The sequence below is a fragment of the Aptenodytes patagonicus genome, chromosome Z (genome assembly GCF_965638725.1).
Source record: "Aptenodytes patagonicus chromosome Z, bAptPat1.pri.cur, whole genome shotgun sequence".
Classification (NCBI taxonomy): Eukaryota; Metazoa; Chordata; class Aves; order Sphenisciformes; family Spheniscidae; genus Aptenodytes; species Aptenodytes patagonicus.
The window spans coordinates 14520630-14545774 of NC_134982.1; the positions used below are offsets into that span (position 1 = coordinate 14520630).

The following is a 25145-nucleotide window of genomic DNA, read 5'->3' on the forward strand; positions in this document are numbered from 1 at the left end:
ATGAGAATACTTTTCAAGTTGAAAAAGAACATACGTGGACAAATGTAGTTTAAGAATGTCTATACTTTTCTTACAGCCTTTTCAGTTTTTATTTTTTCACTATGGTGTATTTCAAATCACTGTCAGTCAATGAATTGTACCCTTGCAATGCAGTGTTTAAGGACAACAGCTCTCCCAGCCTCTTCAGTCACCAGCTTCCTGTGGTTGAGTGGGTTACAGAAAAGGTGCATGCTGTAGGAACAGAATTTCACATAAACAATCTGTGACAAAAGAAATTTTAATCATTTGAATTGTATCTTTTCACAGTTATAATTTAAATTGGAACTTTAATTTGAAACAGATCTCAGGAGAAGAAATAGTTTTTTAAAGTTGTTTTGATTGTTCCATTTTTAAATTTTGATAGAAGATATCATAATGATGGGAAATAATGGGATAACTGTTTCAATCCAGTTTCACTCTTTCAGTTAACTTACATCTAAGTTTTATATGAAATTTCTTCACAGTAGCCCTGGGGAGGAATTAATAGCTCTTATTGTAAGCTATGTGAAATATCATTTTTTTCTCTGAGTTTGCCCAGAGACTGCACGTTTTTCTGAAAACAAAGCAGCAAATTTCTGTACTTGATCTGAATCATGACTCTCACATTCTCATGTGCTTGGGGACTCTACTTTTTACTCTTCATTCACAAAGAATCCACAGGCGCCACCAGAATGAGAGCTGTGCCAGGGGTAAGGCAGCTTCAAGATCAAAGTGCAGATTTATCAAGAAAACAATGAAGAATAGGAAAACAAAACCACTTTAACTACACAAAGTCATTGTACATTCATACCAAGAAGATTTCACTCATTACCACATTTGTGAGCAAAAGGGAGAGGCAGGCATGAAGAAGAAAGGCAGAATGACGTTAATGAGGTTGCAAAAATGTAGCTGAGAGATTTGTCCCTCAAGTTTCATATGTGTGTAATATAATCAGTGATGGATTACCATGCTAGACGTGAGAGGTCTGGAAGCTTTCTGAACCCAGAAGAATGTCTGGTTTAAAAGCAGTGCTGTAGCTATTTGGAACAGTCTCCCCCAAAATTTTCTGAAGGTACTTAAGGCAAAAATATTGCAATATTAAACTTTTCTAATAACATTATTGTTTTAATCTTGGTAGAATTTACAATGAGAAAATGCAGGAGTACCTACAGGGAGAAGGAAGTTAATGTTTTCCTGTCTGCAAGACTCTTGTCCAAATATACTACAGAATGCTATACTGATGGCCCCAAAATACTGTAAAAAACATTTTCCAAATTACATGATCAAGTCAGTTTAACAGAATAACCAATAGTGGCCGTAAAACTAGACAAATAGTATATAAAGGTGGCCTAATGCATTTATTTTTTGAGGATCCCATTTAAGACTTTTCTGTCCCAAATCCATCAGTCCAGAACTTTTCTATTTGCATATTTGCTCACCAGTTGTGCGGTTTGCATGGAACTCCTGTGATTCAAAAGTCAGTGCATGTACTGACTTTCACATGTACAAGTACAGAAAAAAGCCAAGGAATTATCTTACATATATTGTTAGAAAAGGAGAAAGCATTATTGGTAAGGGGGAGGCTCTTTTTGCTTGTTTGTTTAGGAAAGGTCAGGCTGTTTGTGATCAAATTCAGGAAGAGAAGGATACTATTAGGATAGCAAGGTAGGCAGGATGTAAACTACTCAGGTCTGGCTGCTCTCATTAATTCCAAGTAAAACTGTGTCTACTTTCTTTGCCCTGTGGTAGAACTAATGTTCCTGTCCAGAGAGTGAAAGACTTCAAAGATCTTAGCATGGGAAGAATAGTTTCTAGATTACCACATATAGCTTATTTAAATATTAAGGCCTAGGTTTAGAATCACAACATTTGTGCTGACTCTATGGCAGCATCCAGATTTTACCGAGTATGTCTCTCACTTGAGAGCTCTTTGATCTGTTGATAATGGTAAAAAGGGGCAAGTAAAGATGTAAAGCCCTCAGCATTTAGCCAGTTTCAGGAGCAGAAGCAGACTGTTGACTAGAAAGGTTATAGCCATGTACCTCTCTATTTTCAAAAATGTGCACAAGATCCTGTTTCACTAAGTATTAAGCATATGAGATAATAGGTCATTTCCAAGTTGAGAAAAGTATACATTTCTAGTGACAACTGTTTTCCAAAGACACTGACTCTTAGCTGCCTAACAGGATTGCGCTCACCGCTGCTGTTTGTGCTTTCTCTTGCTCTCTGCTTCTGGCAAACACACGCATCAACAACTACAGCCTGTCAATCCTGCAGCCTCATGTTTGTAACGTGCCAGCCCGTTCGACGTAGCTTCTCACTGGCTCTTCCACCTCAGCTATCGCTTTGGGCCGCAGTTCCTGTTGGTTCATAAAGGAGAATCTGGCTATCCCTTCATTTACCATCTTCTTTAAAACCAAAATCTATGACATTAAAGTTTTCTATTATTATCATAGCAAACACAGACATTATCTTGTCTGTGACAAAAAAATCAGCACTTGGCATTTACAAACAGTGTAGTTTCAGCCCAAATGACCTGTACTAGCTAAGGATAGTAAATAATGAATGGGCTTATACATATAATCAACTGTTTACAGCTTTCTGAAAGATATATTGAATTTGCTCTATGCACAACACCAAAGCTGTTTTTGAAATGAAGTTCATCCAAAAGGCATTTCAAAAATTACATGAATGACATTTGAGAACTGTTAAGACTAAGTCTTTGACATGAAAGCATTTAGTATTGTAGTCAAGGACTGATACACAAATAAACAATGAATAAACAATGGAAAAACAGTGCTGTGAGTGTCAGTAAACACAACATATGCTTAAACATGCTCCTTTGCTTCCCTGGCAATATTTGCATATCCTATGCCAGTTAATTTCATAAGATGGGTGAGACCATCAAAGACCAAAACTCTTCCAAAGGGTCATCTTCACTCGACTCTGTCCACCTTTCTACTCCCAGCTGCACTCTCCTGTCTTTTATTCTTACCTGGCTCTGATGCTTGTTGGATCCTTCTGTGATTTGGTTCAAGTTACAAAGCAACAAGGAGTTTTGAAATAGGAAAGTGCCTAAACAATTTGTAGATTACTTTGTAGCCCAGGTTATATTCCAGTAATCTCACTTGTTGGTCAAGGATTCATTCAAAAGCCACATATAGCTCTTAATACAAAATTGCAAAATTTGCAGGCTCATAAAAGGCAAATACAGATGTCAAAAAAGTCTTCTCTTCTGTGGACCGTTCCTAGCAAGTAATGTGATCAAATGGCCACCTACAGAATATTCATGAGGGTAATGGTCTTTTTTAAAGATCTTTTCTTAAGAAAAGCAATTGGTGGATACCTTAACTTGTTATCTCAGATTGAAGAATATCTTCTGAACAAGATAAAAATCAGCTACTAAAGAGAAGTTTCACAAGATCCTCCACAGTGATGCCTTTTCAAAACATCTAGCTTTCAACACAGTCAAAAATACTGACTTATGCTAATACCAACTAAAATCATAAGTTTCATCTACAAGGGATCTTAACATTACAGTGTAGGAAGATGTTGATTCATCTATACTAGGAAGAATGGACAGTTTCTGCTATTTTTTATACGATTACCTCAAAACCTTCTAACTCTCAGTTATTTTAGCATCTGGTGGAAGTCACTAGAATAACTTCTCTCATTTTACATTTAAAAAGGAAAAGTTCATACCGTGGAAGGGTTGAATAATACACATTCAAATAGTTTAAACAGTTTCAATAGTTAGCCCCCTGGTTGAATATGTCTTGTGTCTTCTTGTTCAGAAACTTGTCAAAATAGTGGCATACATGGATGACTTACTTTGAATTTTCAGACTGAGCATGATTATTCAGACAGAATTACATCTGCGTGGTTGGTTCATTCAACATTTCCATGTAAAGAACAAAAGTTGCATCATATATATAATATTATTGCCAATATTCCACAGTAAGTTGAGATTTCATCTTACTATTTGATTTTAATTGGCTTATGCAAAAAATTTATTCTGGTTTTCTTTTTTAGTAGTTACTCTAAAAGTCATTATTTTATTAAACTCAAACTGCTGCAACCTGCTACATGTTTTAAAGTTAAAATCCAAAAAACAAAACACCAAGAAACACACAGACCACTATGATTTTAAGAGCGCTTTCACAGTTCTGTTTCACAAAATATCAACCAAAACAAAACCCATTTTCCTATGTTGGGCTCCTTTTGTGGCAATAATATTTACTTACATACATTATGAGACCTAAAGCCTACTGAATGTTACTCTGTCTTCAAGAATGCTCTACTATGTCAAAATGTACCTGACTGTTTTACAGACAACTTTACTATGGATAGCTGTGAAAGGCAGATGCTGTTTTGCTAAGAGTGAAAGATTTCAAAGTGCCATAAACAGCAATTTCATTTTTTAAAATTTAAAAACAACTTCATAGAATATTATTACTATTGCTTATAATGTCTGTAGCAAATAAAAATAAAAAATCATGAAAAAATAACTGAAAATTTATGTTCATTTTGCTATACTCTGATGTACCATAATATACAATAGCATTTATAGTCCGTTACAAATAGTATTTTCAAAATGACTGCTGGGGTTCTAATTTACACATATACTATACACATTCATACTCTTACTTACAAACAAGTTTTATATATATGTATATGTTTATTTTCAGAGAGCATGAGCATGTCAAGGAAACCAAACAAATATTACATGCTCTAAAACCAGTTTTCTTTATAGAGCTGTTCTGCTGAATAAGAATGGAAGTGTGCAGTTTAAAAAAAAAAAGGGAAAAAAAAGAAAAAGAGAGAGAGAGACAGATTGTAATAGAAATTATCTTGCTGCTTGAAGATTGCTATCCATCCTGGGTGCTGAGACCTCAGCTGGAAGTGATGTATGAGGACTCAGAAAATCCTCTTATATTGTACTGTGTTAAAAGTACCAGAATAAAGAGAATAGTTCTGAGATCCTGAGACTGGGAGAGGCTATTATCATGTACTGATGCCCTACTGTCGGAACTGAGTGTGTCCCTTCTCCAGGGCTCTTATCTGAAGCACTCAGAAAATGAATAGAACTGTAAATTGTTCTAACAGTGCTTAGAAGTCCAGAGCTGAAACCTCCTTCTGGAAAGCAGTTTAGTAATAAATTTTTAAAGAATTAAAAAATCAAGAGGAAGCTAAAAGATCTTTTGTAAGCCTCTTCAAACAGCCTTCTTATTGTAATCTACATAATAACAATGAAAAAAGAAAATAATTTAAAGGTTAGGACATATTGATAATTTATGAAAAGAGATGTCATAAGTCCTTTTACATTTACCAATGTGATTTCAGAGGAAAACAGTTCAGGAAACTGTCTGACACAGAAGAAAAAAAAAAAAATTAGTTTACATTCACCTTTACAATTTCCAGATTGTATGGAAATTTGGGGTTTTATGGAGATTAGTTTGCGATGTTTAGTGGAAGAATCTTGAGGAACCCAATATGTGGGATGGGAAGAAGGCCCACGATTACCCTGTATCAACCGCAATAGCCAACATTGTAATCTGGTAGGAAAAGGTTACCTCTGTCGAAAAAAAAAGCACCTCAATAACCATTAAAAATAAGTAAAAACCCTGCAAGGAAAAGAACCATCAGCAGAGAGCTTTCTCTTGAAGGATGAGAAGTGTTGGAATGTTCTATATGAATGCTATGTCTAGAAATTATCTTATACAAGAGGATGATAGGATACCTAATGGAGAAAAGGAAAGAACCAGAATCCCACTGAAAGCAAAATCCTGATTGATTACTGGCGATGGAAATCTGATACCTAGCTGATCTCCATCCCAGAATACTGGGGGAAATGCTTTTCCAGGATTACCTAAAGATTCCTATTTAATAAATTCCCCACTAATACATTCATCTGGTAGACAAACAACGTGCTTCATGACTCCTACACTATGCTGTCATTTTTGAGGCTTTGAGGGGGCTTGTACTAAACATCTACATTTTTAACGTAATCCAAGGGAAGTTCTGTGGTAGGCAGAGAGCTACACTTTCTGGATTACTGCTCCCACATCTTACAGAGCAGTGAGTTATCTGTGGAAGATGGGACTCATTGTTACAGATGGTTCCTGGAGTTTCTGGTAATGCAAATGAAATATATTAAGGATTATGCTTCATAACTATTTAAGTATAATTTTGTAGTACATTGCAAATATGTGAAAAACAGCCTCTTATTAAAATGTTTACAGAATAAACATTAAATACACACAACCTACACAAGCATGTTGGACCACAAGCGGGGTCCAGTACCCGGTGTGCAGTAAGCCAATCTTACACACAGAGCCAAGATATTTATTTAGCTCATGTTTGCACAAAGATGGGTGCTAAGCGGTAATTCCACAGAGCTAGCACACCACACAAAAGAACTACAGCGTATTTATATTGCTACATGATTAGTAAAAGCCCGCCTAAATTCATGCTCATTGGTTAGTTATGTTCAAATTAGCCTCGCTTGCCATGTAAATTAGCAGGCATGCTCCTTGCAGGTGGGGGGGGGGGGGGGGGGCAAGTCTTTCCAGTCTTGAACTGAGTCAGTGGTTGCGATCTCCCCCTGCCGCCTTTACCTTTCCCCTAGTTACTGCAGTTTCTTGCTGACTTCTTGGGTTTTTGGCAGTCGTCTAGCCTTCGAAGCCTTCTAGGGCAGGATGTTCCCCTTCTATCAGTCTTCTAGTTCTTCAAGGGCATAGTCGTTGTAAGGCATGCATTGTTTATACAACGTAATCAGGCTAGAAAAATGAAGGCTACAGTCTAGGATAGGTATTAACCCAAACATACGGCTACAGCATTCACATCAGTGGAATTAGTGGGAAGTGAAATTAGTAGCATTTTACACTTCTTTTGCACTACATGTAGAGAATCTTTAGGTATCAGAGGAAAAAAAGGAATGAAGCTGTTCACACATCAGTAATAAAATGGGGGAAATACAAAATTAAAAAATTCAATCTGAGGCAAAGGATATGTGATATTCATGGTATTCAAATAGGTCCATCAAAGTAAAATATTATTCCTACTGTTCAAACAAGATTTCAACTGTTCTATCTACATTTTGTGTGCAAAGAGGAATTCTGAATTTCATTTGTTGCTGAACCATTGTAGACTTTAATAGCTTGTGATTATACAAAGTTCACATATCTTGTTTTAAGCTGTTTGAATATAGCATGACAAAAGCAGCTGAATGTGATAATCTCCTTTCATTCATCTCTTATTTTATTCTCCTATTTTGAGTCACTGAATCACTGGAATTCTCTCTTTAATAACTTATCAGGAACCTGATCAAAGAATTAAATGCTTTCATATTCCTGGGCTTAGAGGAAGTCAAGAGTAGCAAATACTTTTCAAGAAGTATTCAGATCTCAGAGAAAATACTGCTTTAGGAATACTTTTCCCAAGATGACACATTCTCACAGGTGATGTGTTTTCAATGTTTAGGCTAAACCAAAATTCCTGGCTAATTCTACAAAGAATTTGATGGTGATTTTACAGAATTAATGAATCATCAGGAAATTAATATCAAAGCACAGCTGACTGGGTTCGTATTCAGCACTTCTGAATCACTGCTCATTGAGCAAAGCAGTCACTGGACAATGGGGGTTTTGCCCGAGCAAAATGTGAGTCAGGAGACCTGGACTCCCATTGTCTTCACTGGGAGCTTTGCCTGCATATGGAGCGAGCTGGGACTTCTGGTGAATGGGAGCCATTCACAGAGTAGCTAAGTAAAGCACCCAATACATCACCATTTTGAAGTTAACACTAGGTGGTAGACATAACTGGAAGAAATACAGACATTTTTGGAGCCATGTGAAAGACTTGTATAAAGCAGCACTTCAAATGTATTGTCTCTTATTTCCCCCTATTTTGGCCTAAACGTTTTTGTTTTGAAAGGTATCTGGCTGTTTGCTCCAGCATTCCCTTTGGTTTAACAAATTAATTAAAATAATTTCCTTTTTGCATGCAGTCTGTAGGCAGAAGAGACATCCCTGTTTGGAGGGGAAGAGTTGACATCCTTGCAGCTGAAAATGGAAATCTGTTCCACTGTCCATAACCTCTATCATTGTTTAGTTGGAGGAGGGAGAGATTTCTAACTAACCAGTTCTCAGCAAGCTGCTGTGTAAGTGCATATCCACTGATCTAGAGAGACACTCCCAGCTGTTGTGATACAAACTCCTCCATGAACACATGTCAGTATGAGTGAGACCTTCAATCCCATTTCCCAGCCCAACTGAGATTTGGTATAAGCAGAACACAGGGAAAAGCTAAAGGTGAAAAAGGAGATAGAGTGAAGTAAAGAAAAACAAAATAGCAGGACAAGAAAGCCTACAGGCAAAAGAGAACATGAGAGAACAAAGAGAAAAGGAGTATTTCAGACCACACACAGAAGGAGCATAAAATAAGGGATGGTTTGGAATAGGTGTCTAAGAACCAAATATGGCCAAGATGTAAGCTTCCCTCAAAACTTGGATTCACTGATTCAAATGAAAACAACAAGACCTGTCCTTAATAATTTTTCTCTGACTCAAAGGGAAGTAGTGGTGGGCTAGGGAGTAAAAAGGGAGATAGGCTTAATGGAAGTAAAGGGAGAAAGAGAGCAATGAACCTGCAAAAACATGGGGAGTAGTTGCTTTACCAAGGAAAAGAGCACAAGGGGGAAGGTAGCGCTCTCTTGGGGTAGAAGTTCAGAAGAGAGCAGAAGGGATAGAGTAAGTGACTGCATGAAAAAGCAAACCTGGCGTGTAGTATAGAGTGAATCTGTAAATGATGGATAGGATACTATACTATGGCTGAAATATTTGATTTACATCTTTCTTTTAACAATTTCTGGTCTGAATGAAAAGGCTACTGTTTGTATTCTTACTACAGATGCATTTATAATGTATGTCAGAAGAGCTTTCATTGTATACCAAATAAATCTGAATAAAAACAATGTACAGTGTATCAATCCTTTGTTTTGTTACAGAAAAGACAGTTTTAAACTGTGGACTCAACCTATTTTTATTTCTTGATTTTTCTCAATTTCTAATTACCATTTTCTGAGTTTCTTTTGTACAAAAGTAACATTCATATCTTCTCAGACACTGAATGAAGCATCTAGTCCTTCTGAACAGAACAAATTGAGCTAATATATCACACCAGTTATATGTCATCTTTACTTTGAAACATACTTGTTCACCCTGCTATCTAATGCTTAATTTTTCTATAGATCTGATGACAGGCATTTGATCACATTTCAAGAAGAACAATGAGTAATAAATATTAAAGGACTGTTCCTATTTTCTTTTAAGTAAATCGCAGATTACCAATGAGTTCTGTATCCCAACAGAGAATGGAATTTCAGAATGAAAAACACAGCAAGAAAATAAATGCTGACCACCACACAGCCTGAGCGTCTGGATGCCAGGGATACTATGAAACAGAGATATTTTGAGATCTTCCATGGTATATTAAACAGCAATCATCCAGAAGAACGTAATGACTTTAAACCATCTCAGCCTATGTGGACTGGAAAGATCGAAGCAACGAAGACTTTCTGCCATTCTGTTTTCCAAACCTGATGCTGCTTTTTCCCTTGCTGAAAATTTGCATGTTTTCTCAGAGCCTGTTTCTTTCTCACAATAAACAATGCAAAGCCCTCCTGCCAAAAAAATGTCCAAATGCTAAACAGTTGCTGTTATAGTCATTATTATAACAGCAACTTTGAGCTGTGTGCTTTTAAATTATAATTATTTTTACAAAAGATTTTTATGTGTCTTGATTGCAGTAATTATGATTCCATAGTAGTAAATGTGTATTTAAAAAGTCACGTTAGCTTACTGCTCCAAATAAATGAGTTTCCTTAAATGAACTTCATACAAATGAGTGGTTTTCTTTGTATTTATCTTACTTGCTATGCTAACAACACACTAGGATGTATTAAACAGCTGATAAACCATTGTTTCATTATAAAAATAACTATGGACAAAGATGACAAATGAAAAGCAATGTTTTATATGAAATGTGTTTCACGCAGATAATACCAGATTCTTATTCAGAAATGTGCATTTCTCTTTAGTCTTGTTTCTCACCTATCTGCCCTTGCTTTGTTTAAGGAGTTCATGTCAAGAAAATACAGTGATGAAAAAGGAAGAAGGAATCTGAGACCATGTCTGTTGTACAGGTTAGCACATGTACTAGTGACAAGGCTGTACCCTGTGTAAAGAACATCCAGTATAAAGAGCATCACAAGATCCAAGAAATGGGCTTCTTCAACAACCAGTCTGGTAGAGAAGAAAGCCAGAAAACAGTTCAGCCAGTTCACCCACCAACGGTGCTATTATCCCAGAATAGGACCGATGTGGGATTATTGCTCTGTTGCTACTGTGACCAGCAGGTCTTGGAAGTCATGATTTAAAGTACCCGTGACAGTGTGTATTTCCAGCCAGAGCTTGCCCAGGGGACCCTCAGTAACTCAGTTGATTCACAAGCTACTGAGTTTACAGCTGATCAGAGAAAAAGTTCAAAAAAAAAGAAATCAGGAGGAGGAAACAGAGAGCGACCTGAGAGAAAGAGCGTAGCAAGTTTCTGGCTCCAATGCCACGCTCTTTTGTAACTAGCCCCAATGCTGTATTAACTTTCCAAATGAACCTGTCTGTCCCTCGGCGCCCATTTAAGGGGTTGCCACTAGCTGTGGGAAAGCCAGTGAAGCCATACTATACAGCGGTTTGGATCTGAAATGCTATCAGCTATCGATGCGATCCCATTAGATTTCTTACAGTGACACATTCCCATCCTATCTCCCATCCTTCCTAGACAACCTTGCCTATTCTTTGGTGAGAATTGCTCCATTCAGATTCTTGATAAGAGAGTCAGGGGAAAAGTTCATGAGCCACATCCTCACGTGGCTGGTATAACTTCATTTCCCTTCCCCCTTCTCCCAAGAGTGAGTGGGTGATCTGACTCCCTCTGTTGAAAGGAAACAAGGTTGTCTATTCAGCTGCAGTCAGACATACAGTATGTGTTAAGGCCCAGACAGCCCATGATGCTGAATGGAGATACTACAGGTTTGTGTTTCTCTGCTGGGAATTTTCACAGAGCAGAAAAGGAATGCCGCGTTTTTGTTGTACAGCTTCTGACTGACAACTGACAGAGCTCGAAAGCATAAAATCACAATTATTCTCATGGCACAAGACCTCAAAATGTAGGAAAAAAAATGACGAAGAGGATTTGTTGGCTGGTTTGAGTGAGCAATGTTAAGATGGTAATGGGACACTAAATAGTAATGTAGAAACAGATCATTGAAAATCTGAGTCCTGCTGATTAGATTGGCCATTAATACTAACCATTCTGCCTAATCTCAGGCAAAACACTGCTTTTGAAATGTTCTTTTGATGGAATAGTAGCATTTTATAATAATCATTTGATCTTTACCACCCACAGAAAATTTTACAACATAATTTGTATTGATAACTGAGCTTGACCAATGATTTGCAACATATCAAAGATAAACTCAAGTTCAGCATAACCAGTAGAGGAAGCTTCCTACTAAAAGTGACCAACAGCAACATGCTTTGATTCATATCATGGAGTGGTTTTAGAAGGTGTGAACTGGATTGCTTTAGGAGAAACAAAACCAGATCATACAGTCCAAGCACTAATGGGTGTTTGGGCCACAAAACAAGGTTAGAACTAATCCAAAGTAACACTCCTGGCAGTGTGTACACCGCAAATATCATGTCCTCAATATCAACTACAGATCTAAAGATCTTTTCCTGCAGCTCTTCATATTTGCTAACAGAACATAGCCCATGTCTTTTTTGAAGTGCATAGAGCACAAGCAAGTATATAAATTACAGCACACTATCTCTTCCCACTGTCTTCACTAACGCAATGTGTTAATTTTCATTGCATCAGATCTTAATAAAAAATGAAGTATACTTCTCACATTTGGCTGGCCAAAACTGAGGTATTTGACAAATCTTACTGTGATAAACACGTTTGAAAAGAAACAAACACCAAACCTCAATTTCTCATACTCATTTTAGCATGCTCAAAAAATCAAGAGCCAACCAAGTATCTCAGGAAAAAAAACGTACTGTAGTCCTGTGGAAATATTCAGGAGCCTGAGGCTGTGTCTTAGCTCTGCTAACTATTTGCTAACTTGTATGGATTAAATTTGACCTCTTAGAGACTCAGTTTCTTCATTGGTACAACAGGGTATAATGGTAATTAACAGTTCTAAGCTGGATTGGAGCTTCCAAGGGAGTCATACATATTCTTATTTTGTCCAACTTAGTTGAAGACTGGGGACATACCGACAAACCATTTACCATGAATAAACATATTTATTCACAAGAATTTTATTCCAGTTTTGCCATTGTGGTTTCAACAATACTTCACTGAGCTTCTACCTAAAACGCCAAAACTTCAAAGATTCAGCCAGTATTAATTTATATTGCCGATTTATTAATGTGAAGACTGGGTTACTTTGAATGTTAAAAAAGCTTATTTCAGCTGGGATCCATGCAGTCTCATTCTAGATTTATTACTATCTGGGAAATGAAGTGGTTGTACAATTTGTTGCTTCATTTCCACTTCTTGCATTTGCTACAACTGACTTCCCTGGGTTTTTGTTTTATAGCTCTAGTCAGCTGAAAATAACAATACTTTATGTTTGAGCAGCAGCTTCCACTCTAATACCTTCACTTATTTTACAAAGGCACTCAGATACTTTGCCAACATGCAAAGTGCATCTACTGACTGATTTTGTTAGCCACAACCAAACAGGGCTTGAGTTTACCACGACACGTGATTTCAGCTGGCTGAATCCACTCTGCCTGGGAGGACAAGGTTCAAGTTAAAGCCAGTCCTTAGCCTATGCTTGCATTTCCCCGCTTTGCAAGCCGCCTGGTGCATTGTCAAAGAAGGGCTGAAACTGAAACCCGAAGCACAAATTAGCGTGCTGAGCTAATATGACAACACAGACAGACTCATCAAGGCCTTAGGTCATTCCTTGTTGATTTTTATGAAAAAAACCCTGAAGCATGTAAAAATTATTTTGTCAATGTAAAATTGGTAGTAACACCAATGACTGCTGCTCTGTGTTACTCTACAAAACATACCAATGCTTTTGTATATTCCAAGTGTTGGCTGATCCAATCTAAAGTATGCAATGTTTCTAGTAACCTTTATGTTTTAAGTTGCTCTTCCTAGAAACTAATACTACTACTGAAAATTACAGACAGAAGCACTTAACCAGTATCTGTTAAATCTATTGTATATGTAAAAGGAAATTCCAGTGCATAGTAATTTCATGTATTGCAGGGTCACACTGTACTATGAACTGTGACTCATTTATTGCTATCCAGGAATATCTAAAATACATGTTTATTGTAGTACAATGGATAATACTCTTTATATAGTATAGTTTCCTTATTTCACCATCAAAGTTAAAATCAATAAAAGAAATGGATGTCAGGAAGGGAAGGATAGAAGAAAAAAGGCAGAAAGAAAATTTTGGACAAGAACATGTTGCCAAAAAGCTCTTAATATTCTGTTTTTCTAAGCACTGTGTAATAATGTCTGTTGCTCACTGAGAGCTAATAAAACTATCACTGCTGAAGTTAAGCTAAGCTGTACGACTGCTTATTGTCTTTTTTCATTTTGTCTCACTGAATAGCTAATTCTCTCACAGGATTATCCTCATTTTTCATAGACTTCATTATTAATGAAAGCATTAAATGATGACATACTTTTGGATCACCTCATTTGGGGCCTGACCCCTGTCACATTAAGGCAACGGGAACATTACTATTCATATGAACAGAAGGCAGAATGAAGTCCTTATCTGGGAGGTTTCACAGAAAGCATGCCATACTCCAAAAAGAAAGATCAAACAAGCAGATCGCTAAAGGCCAAAGGTCAGTTAAGAGGTCAGCTCCCATCTCCAGGCAAAATGGTGAAAGTATTTAAAAACTGCACCACGAAAAATAAGAGAGAGATGGGCATTTAAGCTGCCAGGTATAAGAAAATACAGCATGTGTTTCTATCTTTGCAACACAAGCTATCAACATTTTTTTCTTGCTTTTTTAAGTCAATTAATAACTTAACTTGGATGCTTAATTTCTTTCTTAAGTTAGATACCTAAGATCAAGATTCCGCGGTACACAGTTCAATCTCAAACCTAGATTAATCATGAGCAAGTTTGCATTATATTGTAAGATTATTTTTCTCTACATTATACATCATTATTTGAAGCACACTTAAATTAGAAAACACTTTAGCAAAACCATTACTGTGACTGTGTGGAAGTAACACTGCTCTTAATTTTATTTCGTACCTAACTATTTTTTGTGTGCCTAGTACATAAGATTGTTTCTGTACACTTAAAATTACTTTCCAGGAAAAAACATTAAAAGCCACATCATCTATAAACAAACTTCTTAAATGATATGTTTAGCATAAATTTATATAAATTTCCATTTACAGTATTTGTTCATCTTATAAGAAAATACACTTAAAAATCTCATGAAAGATGCACTGAAATATAATTATTGAATATTTTAAACTGACTTTACCAACATTTAAAACGACAGTGTTCCTCTAAAAAAGTGAAAGAAGGTCTTTGGGAATTCCCCTGACTCTCCTCTGCAAATATCTTTTCAATAGTACAAACTTTTAAATGCTAAAAAACCTGAAGGCCACTTATTTCTCAAACGTGGATGTTTTATGCTTTTCCCTTCATCATTCATTCCATGCTATTGAAATAGGCTGAATGGGGCTTAGTACCAGTGAGTTTGAATTGCTAAACAAGAGGCAAGTCTCATCATGTGTTTTGAATATCTACAAGAACATACAAAGAATTAGAGCTGATTATGTTTTTCTCTATTCTTGATAATGCTCCAGTTGCTTCTGAAAGATATGTCTGATTCCCCACCCTGGGAAGAGTAGATCATGAATAACTGTCTAAGAATTAGAAAATACGTGATAGCCTCACACCATGTCTCTTTTTAGAACAAATTAGCATGCTCACGTATTTTACCATTTATTTTAAAAAGCACAGGAATAGTGTTATATAATTATGTTTAGGCTTTTCAGATTTCCAGTCTGGAATATCTAATAAAGGAGAGCTCCAGCCTCCCCTGCTCTCTGTGTGTGTGTGTGCGCGCGCGATCCTTCAATTCTTCCTGGGTTCTGGTTTTGCATGTCTAACGAAGCTGAACTGACAAAGCGTGAAAGTGGTCTAAAAGGAAAAACAAAGAAAGTGACCCTGCTTTCACTGTGCCAAGACTAATCAATATTCCAGAAGCTCAGCTTTCCCCTCTCTTCTGATGTGTTTTTTATTTTTTTTCAGAGTTGGGCTAACAGTCTCCTCCCCTTTCCTTAAGTTACAGTGATAGTAAATTGCCGTATTCCAGAGCACATGCAGATTGTCAGTTTTCTCTCTCTCCCGCTCGCTCAACTCTGCAGCTCTGTTGTATTTGCTGGGAAACCCCTACCTTATCTGCCACCACCGTGTTCCTAGAGTACTGAAGATCTGAAAAGGTGAGCCGATAGTTTCGTTTGGTGGGTTTTGAGTACAAAGTCTAATTTTTCACTCTCTGCCTTTGTATGTTACTTAATGTAATGATCCTTTCGGCTGTGCCCATGTTGTTTCTTGATCTTAAGTTATAAAGGACGGATTACCTGCATTAATCATCTTGGAAAGAAAAGGCACTGTAAACAAATCTCTTTTTTTTACAAAACACTAAAATTCATTGTTCTGAAAAAAATCCTGCTTGCACACAGTAGTCGTGTCCAAGCTGGAATACGTACCAATTTGAACATCTAGCTCAGTCTCAGAATGTTTCCACTCCCTAAAGAAGCAAAGCTTATAGCAATCTGTTAAAATTCAGAGAGGATATTGCACTAAAGTGCCAATCTTGAAACATATGGTAGAAGCAGCGATCAAATCCCATCAAAATAAATCTGTTACAACATGGTATTTCCTCTAAAACATGCTGTTTGAAGTCCCTGTGTATTTATATTCTAAGTGCTTCCTAAAAAAAGGTATTTAGGCACTAGATTTATTAAAAGTAAGATGTTAGAGTTGGACTGTATACAAATGGAGAGAGATTTCAGTGGAAGCAACTAACTCTATCCATTTATTAATTTCTAGTCTCTTCATAAAAAATGCCAGTGTATTAACTAAGACTTCAGAAAATGGAATTCTCAGTCTGGAAAATTGTGCAGGCTCCATTATTAAATAAGTACATACCAAGCAGCCACAAAAAATTCATTTTAAAATGAAAATTAATGTCCTAATGAAGGATTTTTAATATTAAAACATTTTAAGGTTGATTCAGTGTGTGATTTCTTAAAATCAGACTATATCCCCATAATTGCTGTCAGGCCAAGCTAAGCATTACTTTGCAATGTGAACTTGTATTACAGTCTGAAGCAACAAGCTAAGTGGGATATAACTTCTGATGTTTTACAGATGTGCTCGGAATAGTTTATACACTTCAAAGATGAATGTTATCAACATAAAACTGCCAAAGTCATATCTTCTAAATAGTGGTTGAGGGATAAATAAACTATTCCTGCTGTGTTTTGCCATGTGAAAAGGAGGAATTCAGCCAATGCAGTCAACCATTTAAAAACATCTGAAATGCAGAATATTTTAAATATATCAGTTCAAGCAAAATATTTCTCTCCAATGGTTAATGTGAAGGTGAGCTAGAATTTTTTCTAGATAATATGGGCCTGATAAACAAATGAAAAGCAAGCCTGACAGATAGTTTTAAACATTATACACTGTACACTTCTAAGAATTGTACTAATTTTATGTTAGTATATGTCTAGCAACTGCAAAAAAAAGTTACTCCATGTAACTTTTTTTTTACAGCATGACAGCAATTCAGATTAATTTCTGAAGACACAGGACACATATCTGATCAGTCCATATAATCCTTCTTTAACAGTCATTGAGGCTATTTATGAAAAATGGCAATCAACAACTTAGATATTACAAATCATATAAGTTTTACTGAAACATGAAGAATATTTGCTTCCATGTAAACATATGGCTAATCATTCCTCTAAAATCTTATTGCAATATTTTATATTTCTTTTCTTGCATGTTTCTCCAGTACCTCCCAAGGAAAAGAGTCTTCCATTTTTCTGAAGGGATATTGACAGAAGTTAATTGTAAAAGAAAACTTTCTGCAAGATAGATGAATAAAGGTAACGGAGAAGATCCAAAAACTGGAAGTAGGATGGAACGCATTCAACAAGGAGTCCGGAAACGTACACTTTTGGCAAAAAAAAAAGTGCAGAGCATAACAAAGGATGACGTTAAAAGTTATTTATTGAGGAATGCCTTTGTGCTCTTCACCGTTGTTGCTGTGATTCTTGGTGAGTAATTTGTTCAATAGGAATATTCTGTTCTCCAATGCATTTGACAATGATGATTTGCCTGGGCGATTTGCATTACAAATGAGATCCCAAATTCTTCTGCACTGATAAGAATGTTGTGGCTTGGAGAGTTTTGGCTTTGACAGCTGCACGTGGAAGTTTAGGGAAGAGTCATTTTAATTATTCTCGTATTCCTAAGGAGAATTTTGGTAAAAAAATTAGCTGTTTTATGGCTTCTTCTCTTAAAGAATCAGATACAATAACTGAATTGAATGTTTTTAATGAAATTTTTTCTACCAAAGCCAGCTGCAGCAAAATGCTCAGGATATAACTTTTATTTACCTAATCTATCAAAAAATAACACCTTGCAATGACAAACAGAAGTCCTCAATGAATTAAATGAAGTGACATTTCTAAGCAAAGGTATATATCAGAGCCTCAATCTTTTCTGTTTTCCCTTGATAAATGCAAAACAATTAAACCTAAGTACAAGCTTATGCTCTCTCAGTCACTCACAATCTTACACATGCATCTTTCAGATGCAATTGGGGCAACAATGGCAATGCTACTTATTCAAAGGACTGCAAGATAGCACCTGATTAAATGCCTTTTTAGAGTATATGGAGAGGAATCCAGAACATCAAACAGCTTTTAGATTTTGAATGCACCAAAATGTAAATTTAAAATTTTGCTACACATCTTGAATTTACATTAGAAAGAGAATCTTCTGAGAAAAACATACAATTTTTTAAACAAATTTTCTTTTATATAATTATGTGATCACTTTTGGTAATTTTCCTTTAACTACGGATTTTCTAAATGACACCGTATGTTTCATGAAATACCATTCTTTATAGTGTGAGCAAGAACATTACGGCTTTGCGGTACTACTTTCATTTTTATTTTCTAATTAGTTCAAAATATAAAACTATGAATCTGCTCATGAAAACCCAAATGTTAGTGCTTAAAGATAAGGGTATATATCCTACACCTATGTAGGCCCTAATGTCCTTGATCATGCTGTTCCGTATAAATCTGCTTGCCATGTTTCTACAGTTTTTTTAGGAATTAAAATTTTAGGGCTTTACCTTATTGTTGCTTGATACTACATCTGCAGGGTTATTTTAATTTAATTTCAGGTTTGATGGTCTTTTTCTAGGAGACAATTACATTAATTTGCATATTGGTAAAATAAAGTACTTTTTGTTGCTATAATAGAAAAGTCAGTCTCTCATATTTATCAACAGCATTTGATCACAAGTGCTTTTGATTCCTAAATAAGAATTTGTTCAATGCAAACCTCCCATTAATATCAGGGGTAAAAAATGTAGGTATTTTATCTACAATGGTCAGGAAACACAGAACAAATTAAGCAGGTTTTGAAACATTGTCCAACCTCAAAGGAACGCAATTCCTAGATTGTCACCTGTCTATACTGCACAAGACCCACGTGCTCTTGCAATTTTTTCACTGTCATCTAGCTCCAGTGTGAATCCCATAAATTTGGCAATGTGGGAACAGAAATGTAGGCTGGAGAAGTGTTTTTACTGTTACTGCATGTTCCAGTTAGCTTTAGATGACTAGTGACAAATGTCTGCCCACAGCCACACTACCACCTACAGCAATGGCAGAGTGCCAGTAAGGCTGGAACAGAAGTTGGAGAACTAATGATAATGTGAGGCCTGGGATGAGCCGGCTGCTCCAACACTGTTCATTCTCATGAACCTATAGATATACCTGGTGTAATATGTGGAAAAATGTCTTCTCATTACTATGACAGAATATTCCAAAATTTTCTCACATTTGTTATTTGTGGTGTAGTTTTACAGTATATATATGATCAGAACAGTAAGTTCACACTTGGTAGCTCATAAAAAGGTAAGATTTGTTTTTTTGCTGTTGTGGAAATATTCAGAAGTAGGGAACAGTTGGCTAAAGAGTTTGGAAAACACTCAGTGGTTGAACTCCATCTGTCTAGTTTGGCGAGGACTAAATTGTTATAATCTCTCAGTTGTTTGGTGATCTTTGGAAAATCAATGATGGGCATGATCCCTTTCCTAGCAGACAGTAATCAACACTGTGAAATTAACCCACCAATTAGCATCACTGGCTGTCTCATCAGAGATGCTTGGATGTGAGTGTAGGTGGAAACAAAACTATACTCAGACCAGAGTTGAATCATTTACAAGAAATAATGCTTAATGCTCTCTGTAATCTAAACAGACAGATGACCAGTTTTTAGGGCTGTCAGTCCAGCAATTTTCATAAAGACTAAACTTGGGAAAAGCAAAATTTTAGCTTTAAAGAGAGCAACATTTCTTCAGAAACATTTCTTTCAGGCCTCTTTTGTCAAGGGACTGATATGAAAAAGCCTATTTAATAGAGCATTTCCAATTTCTTTCTTTGCTGAGCAGGATTGATGCTGGTAGAGGTTAAGGGGATAGGATCATATGTCTTAGCCCAGTTTCAGGACCGTAGTTTATAACAGGCACTTGAGTTTGTGTCTGTGGAAACATGCACTTTGTTACGAAGTGGGTAGCTGCAACATGCATTTGTTTGTGTTGCATACTGATATTTTGCAGACAGAGTAGAGATATTCTGGCATTTACCCTAACTTCTGCTGTTACTCTGATTTCGAACTGAATTCACTAGCTGCTACAATACAAAACCAACTAATATTTAAAAACCTAATGATGAAGATGCAAGAAGTTATAATTCACATTGAGAATTACTTAGCACTATTCTCCATTTCCCAAAAACTTCAAGAAAGGTCCTCCTGACTTCACATTCTGCATAGGTAGGGTCTGGCTAGCATATCGTCATTATCATCGTTGTTGCTATTTTTAGTGAAATTTAAACCGCTTTCAAGCCCTTTGAGAAACTTTGAGAAAAGCATGGTCAATAAGTGAGTTATGATGCAGTTTTTCAGATTCTTCTGGTACATCTAGAAATACTAAATTAGTTTTCTGCAGTAGATCTTGGCAAGAGCCAGTAGATGAGAACAATTATGTGAGGCGAATTTGGGAAGCTGACCACTGGTAAATTCAGAGCGTCACGATGACCAGGAGCAATTTAAGGTAGGATAGGGGTCATGGTGGCTCATGGAAAGTCTGCAGGAAGTCTTACAAACTTTGAAGTGCTAGCCAAATTACTGGCAAAATCTCAGGCAGTGCCCTCTCTCCCACGCTACTTAGCTCCATCATCCTGTCCCCAAAATGCCTTCCTTTCAGAGACCCTTCCTTCAGCAGACTGTCTTGATTCTCTGCTACTTACCTCCCATTTTCCAAAAATGCCACAGGAGTCCAGACTTTACTCTGGCAGGACTCCTAAATGCCAAAGAATCTCCTGTGGATTCTGAACTTGTACTGAAGTAAAGCTCTGAGACACACAGAGCTGCTGAGCAGAGATCCTGAGAAGCTGTTCAGGGTGAAATAGTTTTAACTGAGGGGCTCAGTGAAGTAGAAGGAGGTTGTGGAGCAAGTACTGTAAAAAGCAGTTTCTGCATAGTTATGAAGCCATTATAGCTCCAAATCATTAGCTAAAATCCTCTTTACACTGCTGAAGTGATATGCTGCAGTTGTCCACTGGGACATTCAAGGGGCACGGAGATGGATCCAGTTCTGTTTTCTGGGTACCTGTCCACCGAAGGGAGTGCAGGACTGGCTGTGTCATTGAACCCAGTCTTCTGTAATTGTGGGCAATCTCACAATGGATGTGAAACGGAGCTAGGCCCATACAACATCTGTTCCTCAACAGCATGCACCGTATATAAGATTCCAAAACTTTCCAACATCTTTATAAAAAAAACTAGTTAAAAGTACAGGAAGAAGACAGGAGAGATGAAGGCATTGCCAATGTCATGTCCCTGAAAAAAAGTAAAGAGTTAAATAAAGCCTGCAGATGTTCCTTCATAATAGAGAAGGCAAAAACCCCACAAAACCCCTAAAATATCTGAACAGTGAAAAGCTGTGCAGAGTAGCAGATTCTCCTATCTCAACACACTCCTCGTCTGAACAATAGTTTAAAATGAGTCTTAAGAGGTACAAGTTTGTAATTCACAGGTAGACAGAATCTTGGAAAAAGCCCACAAAAAAGACAGTCTCTTGTGTGTTGAAGTGACACCTTTTCTGCTAGTGGTAGATCCTCTGTATCCACTCAAGACTGAGGCTGACATACCTAGAGAAGGGTATTTGACCCCATTACACACTGACAATGAACACGACGAGTGCCTAAGGCACTCTAAGGTAACATTTGCATGAGAACAAAGCAAAGATCCATCATTATAGGAGAAACAGCTGTGGGAGGTGAGTCCTATGTGAGATAATATGTTAAAACATAAAGAGAGAAATGTGATACCATACAAAAGATTAAGATATATACAAGAAAATCAAGACAGTTTGGGGACAGCTAAATTGAAATAAATTCTACTTATGCTGAACTCAGAAGCTGCCTCTGTCCCAATGCTCTCCTAAAGAACCTGCCCAGCACAATTGCTTTCTCACTGAGTGACAAAACCTTCCTAAGTAACATTCCAAAAAAATTGCTAAGCAAAATCTTAATTCTTTTTGAAGTTAAGAAATAGTTACAATTTTGGGAAAAAAACATAAACAGACACTGTAAGATTCAGAGTAACATTTAAAAATTCAGAGGAGATAATCCTTTTCAAAAAGGAGAAAAAGTATAGAAATACAAAGAAATACAGAAAATATAGAAATATAGAAATACAAAGAACTTTAATTCTGCTATTAAGTAGCCAGTAATAAAAGTCAGACTGCAAAATATGAACAGTACACTAGTTTAGCAGTTACTTGCAAAATAAAATTATGTAAATTTATTATCACAATCTTAATTTCTTATCATACACTCTGGTGTTACTGAAATGAAACAGCACTGGTTGTTGGACTGCCATACATGGCACAGAGTAACAACAATAAACTTGGCTACTTTGTGAATCACAATTGTGCATTCTGGAGACAGCAGCTGTGCATATATGCACAGTAAAGATAGAAAATGTGCTAAATATAGCCTTACTACCATCTTATTTGCTCTAAATTGTCAAATCAAAGGACTTGCAAAGTGGTGCTCAAAAGTAGTACATCTGAATGGTCATAAAACAATCCAGAGAAACATACATTCACTGCACTCTGCATACAGATTGTGAAAAGGAAGGTGAGATTCTCAAAACATTCTTGATAAATTAAATTTAAATTTATTTATGTAATACACTTCTTACAAAGCAGATTTCAAGGCTATCCTGGGTGGAATGCAGGACAGTAACCGCATGAGACATTTAGGATGTTTACATGGTTTCTCAGAGATTTTACAAGAAAATTCCCTGAATGCCAGTAGAATATGGCAATCATGCTATCAAAAGATATCTTACAACAGAAACAGTAGTCATCTCAAAGACTGTCAAGAAAATTTTGTGTTGAGCATCAAAGGGGACTAAAAAGACATTTCAGCATCAAATGAACTAGTATTAGGGCTTGCCAGTCTTTTCCACTTTTCAGTAGGCGTGCACTGTAGTCACTATGATGACTGCAAAGCAGTACAAAATCATAAGCAAGGTGCCAATGATTTGTATGCTGAGCAAATGTTCAACGTTGTTATATCCTTACTAGCACCCTAGCTATTGTAAAGCTAGAATGAGTTGTCACCTGCACTGGAATGCTTTTGAGTTGGCCACAATGAAGGTGTAGCTGAAGATGGCATGTTCAGTTGTTTACGAATTCCTGAAACTTTCATTCATGTGGCTTAAATTTCGCACATAATTTCTTGAAATAACCAGGCATCTAAGAGTTTCTGGGGATTTTATGATACTGAAGAAAAAATATTTTTATAAAATACTTATCTTTTTAGGTGAATCAGACAAAGTACATTTGAAAAACTATACCAAAAAATCCAATATTAAAGAGAGGTAAATAAAGAAATTAGATCTTCTGGATGTTAATAAGGCTGCTAAAAAAGTAAGATATAAACTCAGGCATTGTGATAATTTGTACTGTAGCACTGACTTCTAGATCAGCAGCTGAGATATTGACTTTTTTATTTTTTCACACCTTGTTAAAAAAATCAGATGCTCTGGAACCACCAACTGCATAAAATAATCCATGCAGTCACATTTGTTGTCTGCATCCTCTGTCCATCCTCCCAATTCCTTTCATTTACTGTGCATTCCTTTCAGATTTTGTATTGCATTCACGTTCAGATTACAACTCAGCTTCTTTGGGATTTAGCATATTTTGTCATATATTTGTTTCTCAGCATATTACAGCTCAGTTCAACCTGGAGCTTTGGAGCAATAAGGCAATGCAAGAGATAAATAAAAAAAATAGTGAGGACCTAAGACATTTCTCCCTCCCATACTAATTTCTCCAACTGTGTTGTTCATAGAATATGCTATGGTGTCTACAATGTATATTAGAAAACAACTAGGGCCCTGACCAAGGAGTTTTAAATGAGTCATTGATACAACAAAAAATAGAGGGTGTGGAATAGGGACGAAACTATTTAAAATAGGGAAAGAAAAAATGGAAATTATTCTAGAGAAATTTTACTAAGAGCTGAATTATTTAATTTATTATGTTAACCCATGTCAGACTTGAAGTTGTATTGACACTGTAGTTTTAATCAACAGGATGAAACCACAGGGTGTGTAACTTTTTAAAATCCATACAAAAGAAATTTATTTTGATGATAGATTTTATAAAGAATTTTTTAACAAAAGAGGAACATAATAGGTCCAGTGAACTGTACAACAGTGAAAAGGAAAACAGTTAAAAGCAGGAAAAGAGGCAAAGAAAACCAGAAGGATAACAGGAGAATCAGGAGGATAATAAAGTGTTACTGTTAATCATGTCTTGTGGTTGTTCTCCCATGTCCTTTCTCTTAGCAGCAGTTATATCCACCTTTTGAATTCTTGTTCAATTCTGAACATTGAGAAATGCATTTTCTTGCTTGAAATTTGACATGTCTATGTATTTTCTATTGGCATGGATAGAAGATCATACATGGAAATCAGCTTGACAGTTACAAAGTGTGTGCTTGTTTTTCACCATTTACTGTAACTTGGCATAACTGAAAATTCATTTATTCAAAAAAAGTCTATAAAAGATGGGACTTAAGTGTTAAGCATTGTTTACAGTGGAACATAAGCTGGTCCCTCAATCTGGGTCTATTAAATGCTCTGGTTTTACTATTCACAAGGACTAAATTTAAAAAAAAGAATAAAATTGCCTTTGTATTAATATAGCAGGACCATTAATCAGGGAATTCCTGGGAGTAGTAACCAAAGGCAGTTGATAAATAAGGCTACTGCATACATTTTGATGTCTTTTAAAACAATTTTGACTTGGGAATACATACATTAAACAAACATGGATGTACAATCTAGTCCTTCAGAGCCTAAAACATAAGCAAAGGAAGCTGCATATGGAATCCAGATCTCAGAGCTGGGTGTCTTTTTAGTGCATGAGCGAGAGCTAGAAGACTCAAAAGGGTAACCCCACAAGTCCACAAGCTAAGTATATAACTGCCTAAAATTTGCCAGGAAGAAAAAAAAAACAAAACAATAAACAAACAGGTTTGCATTCCTACTCCTGCTCATTTCTGAGTGAGTCAGGACCATGCCAGATATTTTACCCAGTCAAGATCCAGAAGCACAAGAGCCCTCATCTTGGGAATGGTGTCAGCAGTGCTTAAGGAATTGG

At 36.4% G+C, this 25145-nt stretch overlaps 1 protein-coding gene across 1 annotated transcript in view; it reads left to right on the top strand.

The window, feature by feature from the left end:
• Positions 1 to 15441: 15441 nt before the first annotated feature.
• Positions 15442 to 25145, top strand: part of SLC1A3 (solute carrier family 1 member 3) — a 69921-nt gene continuing 60217 nt past the window's right edge. Inside the window, exons 1-2 of the mRNA XM_076361603.1 lie at positions 15442 to 15585; positions 17172 to 17436. Coding sequence (XP_076217718.1) covers positions 17256 to 17436 — 181 coding nt within the window. The 5' untranslated portion in view covers positions 15442 to 15585; positions 17172 to 17255. The remainder of the gene's footprint in view (positions 15586 to 17171; positions 17437 to 25145) is intronic.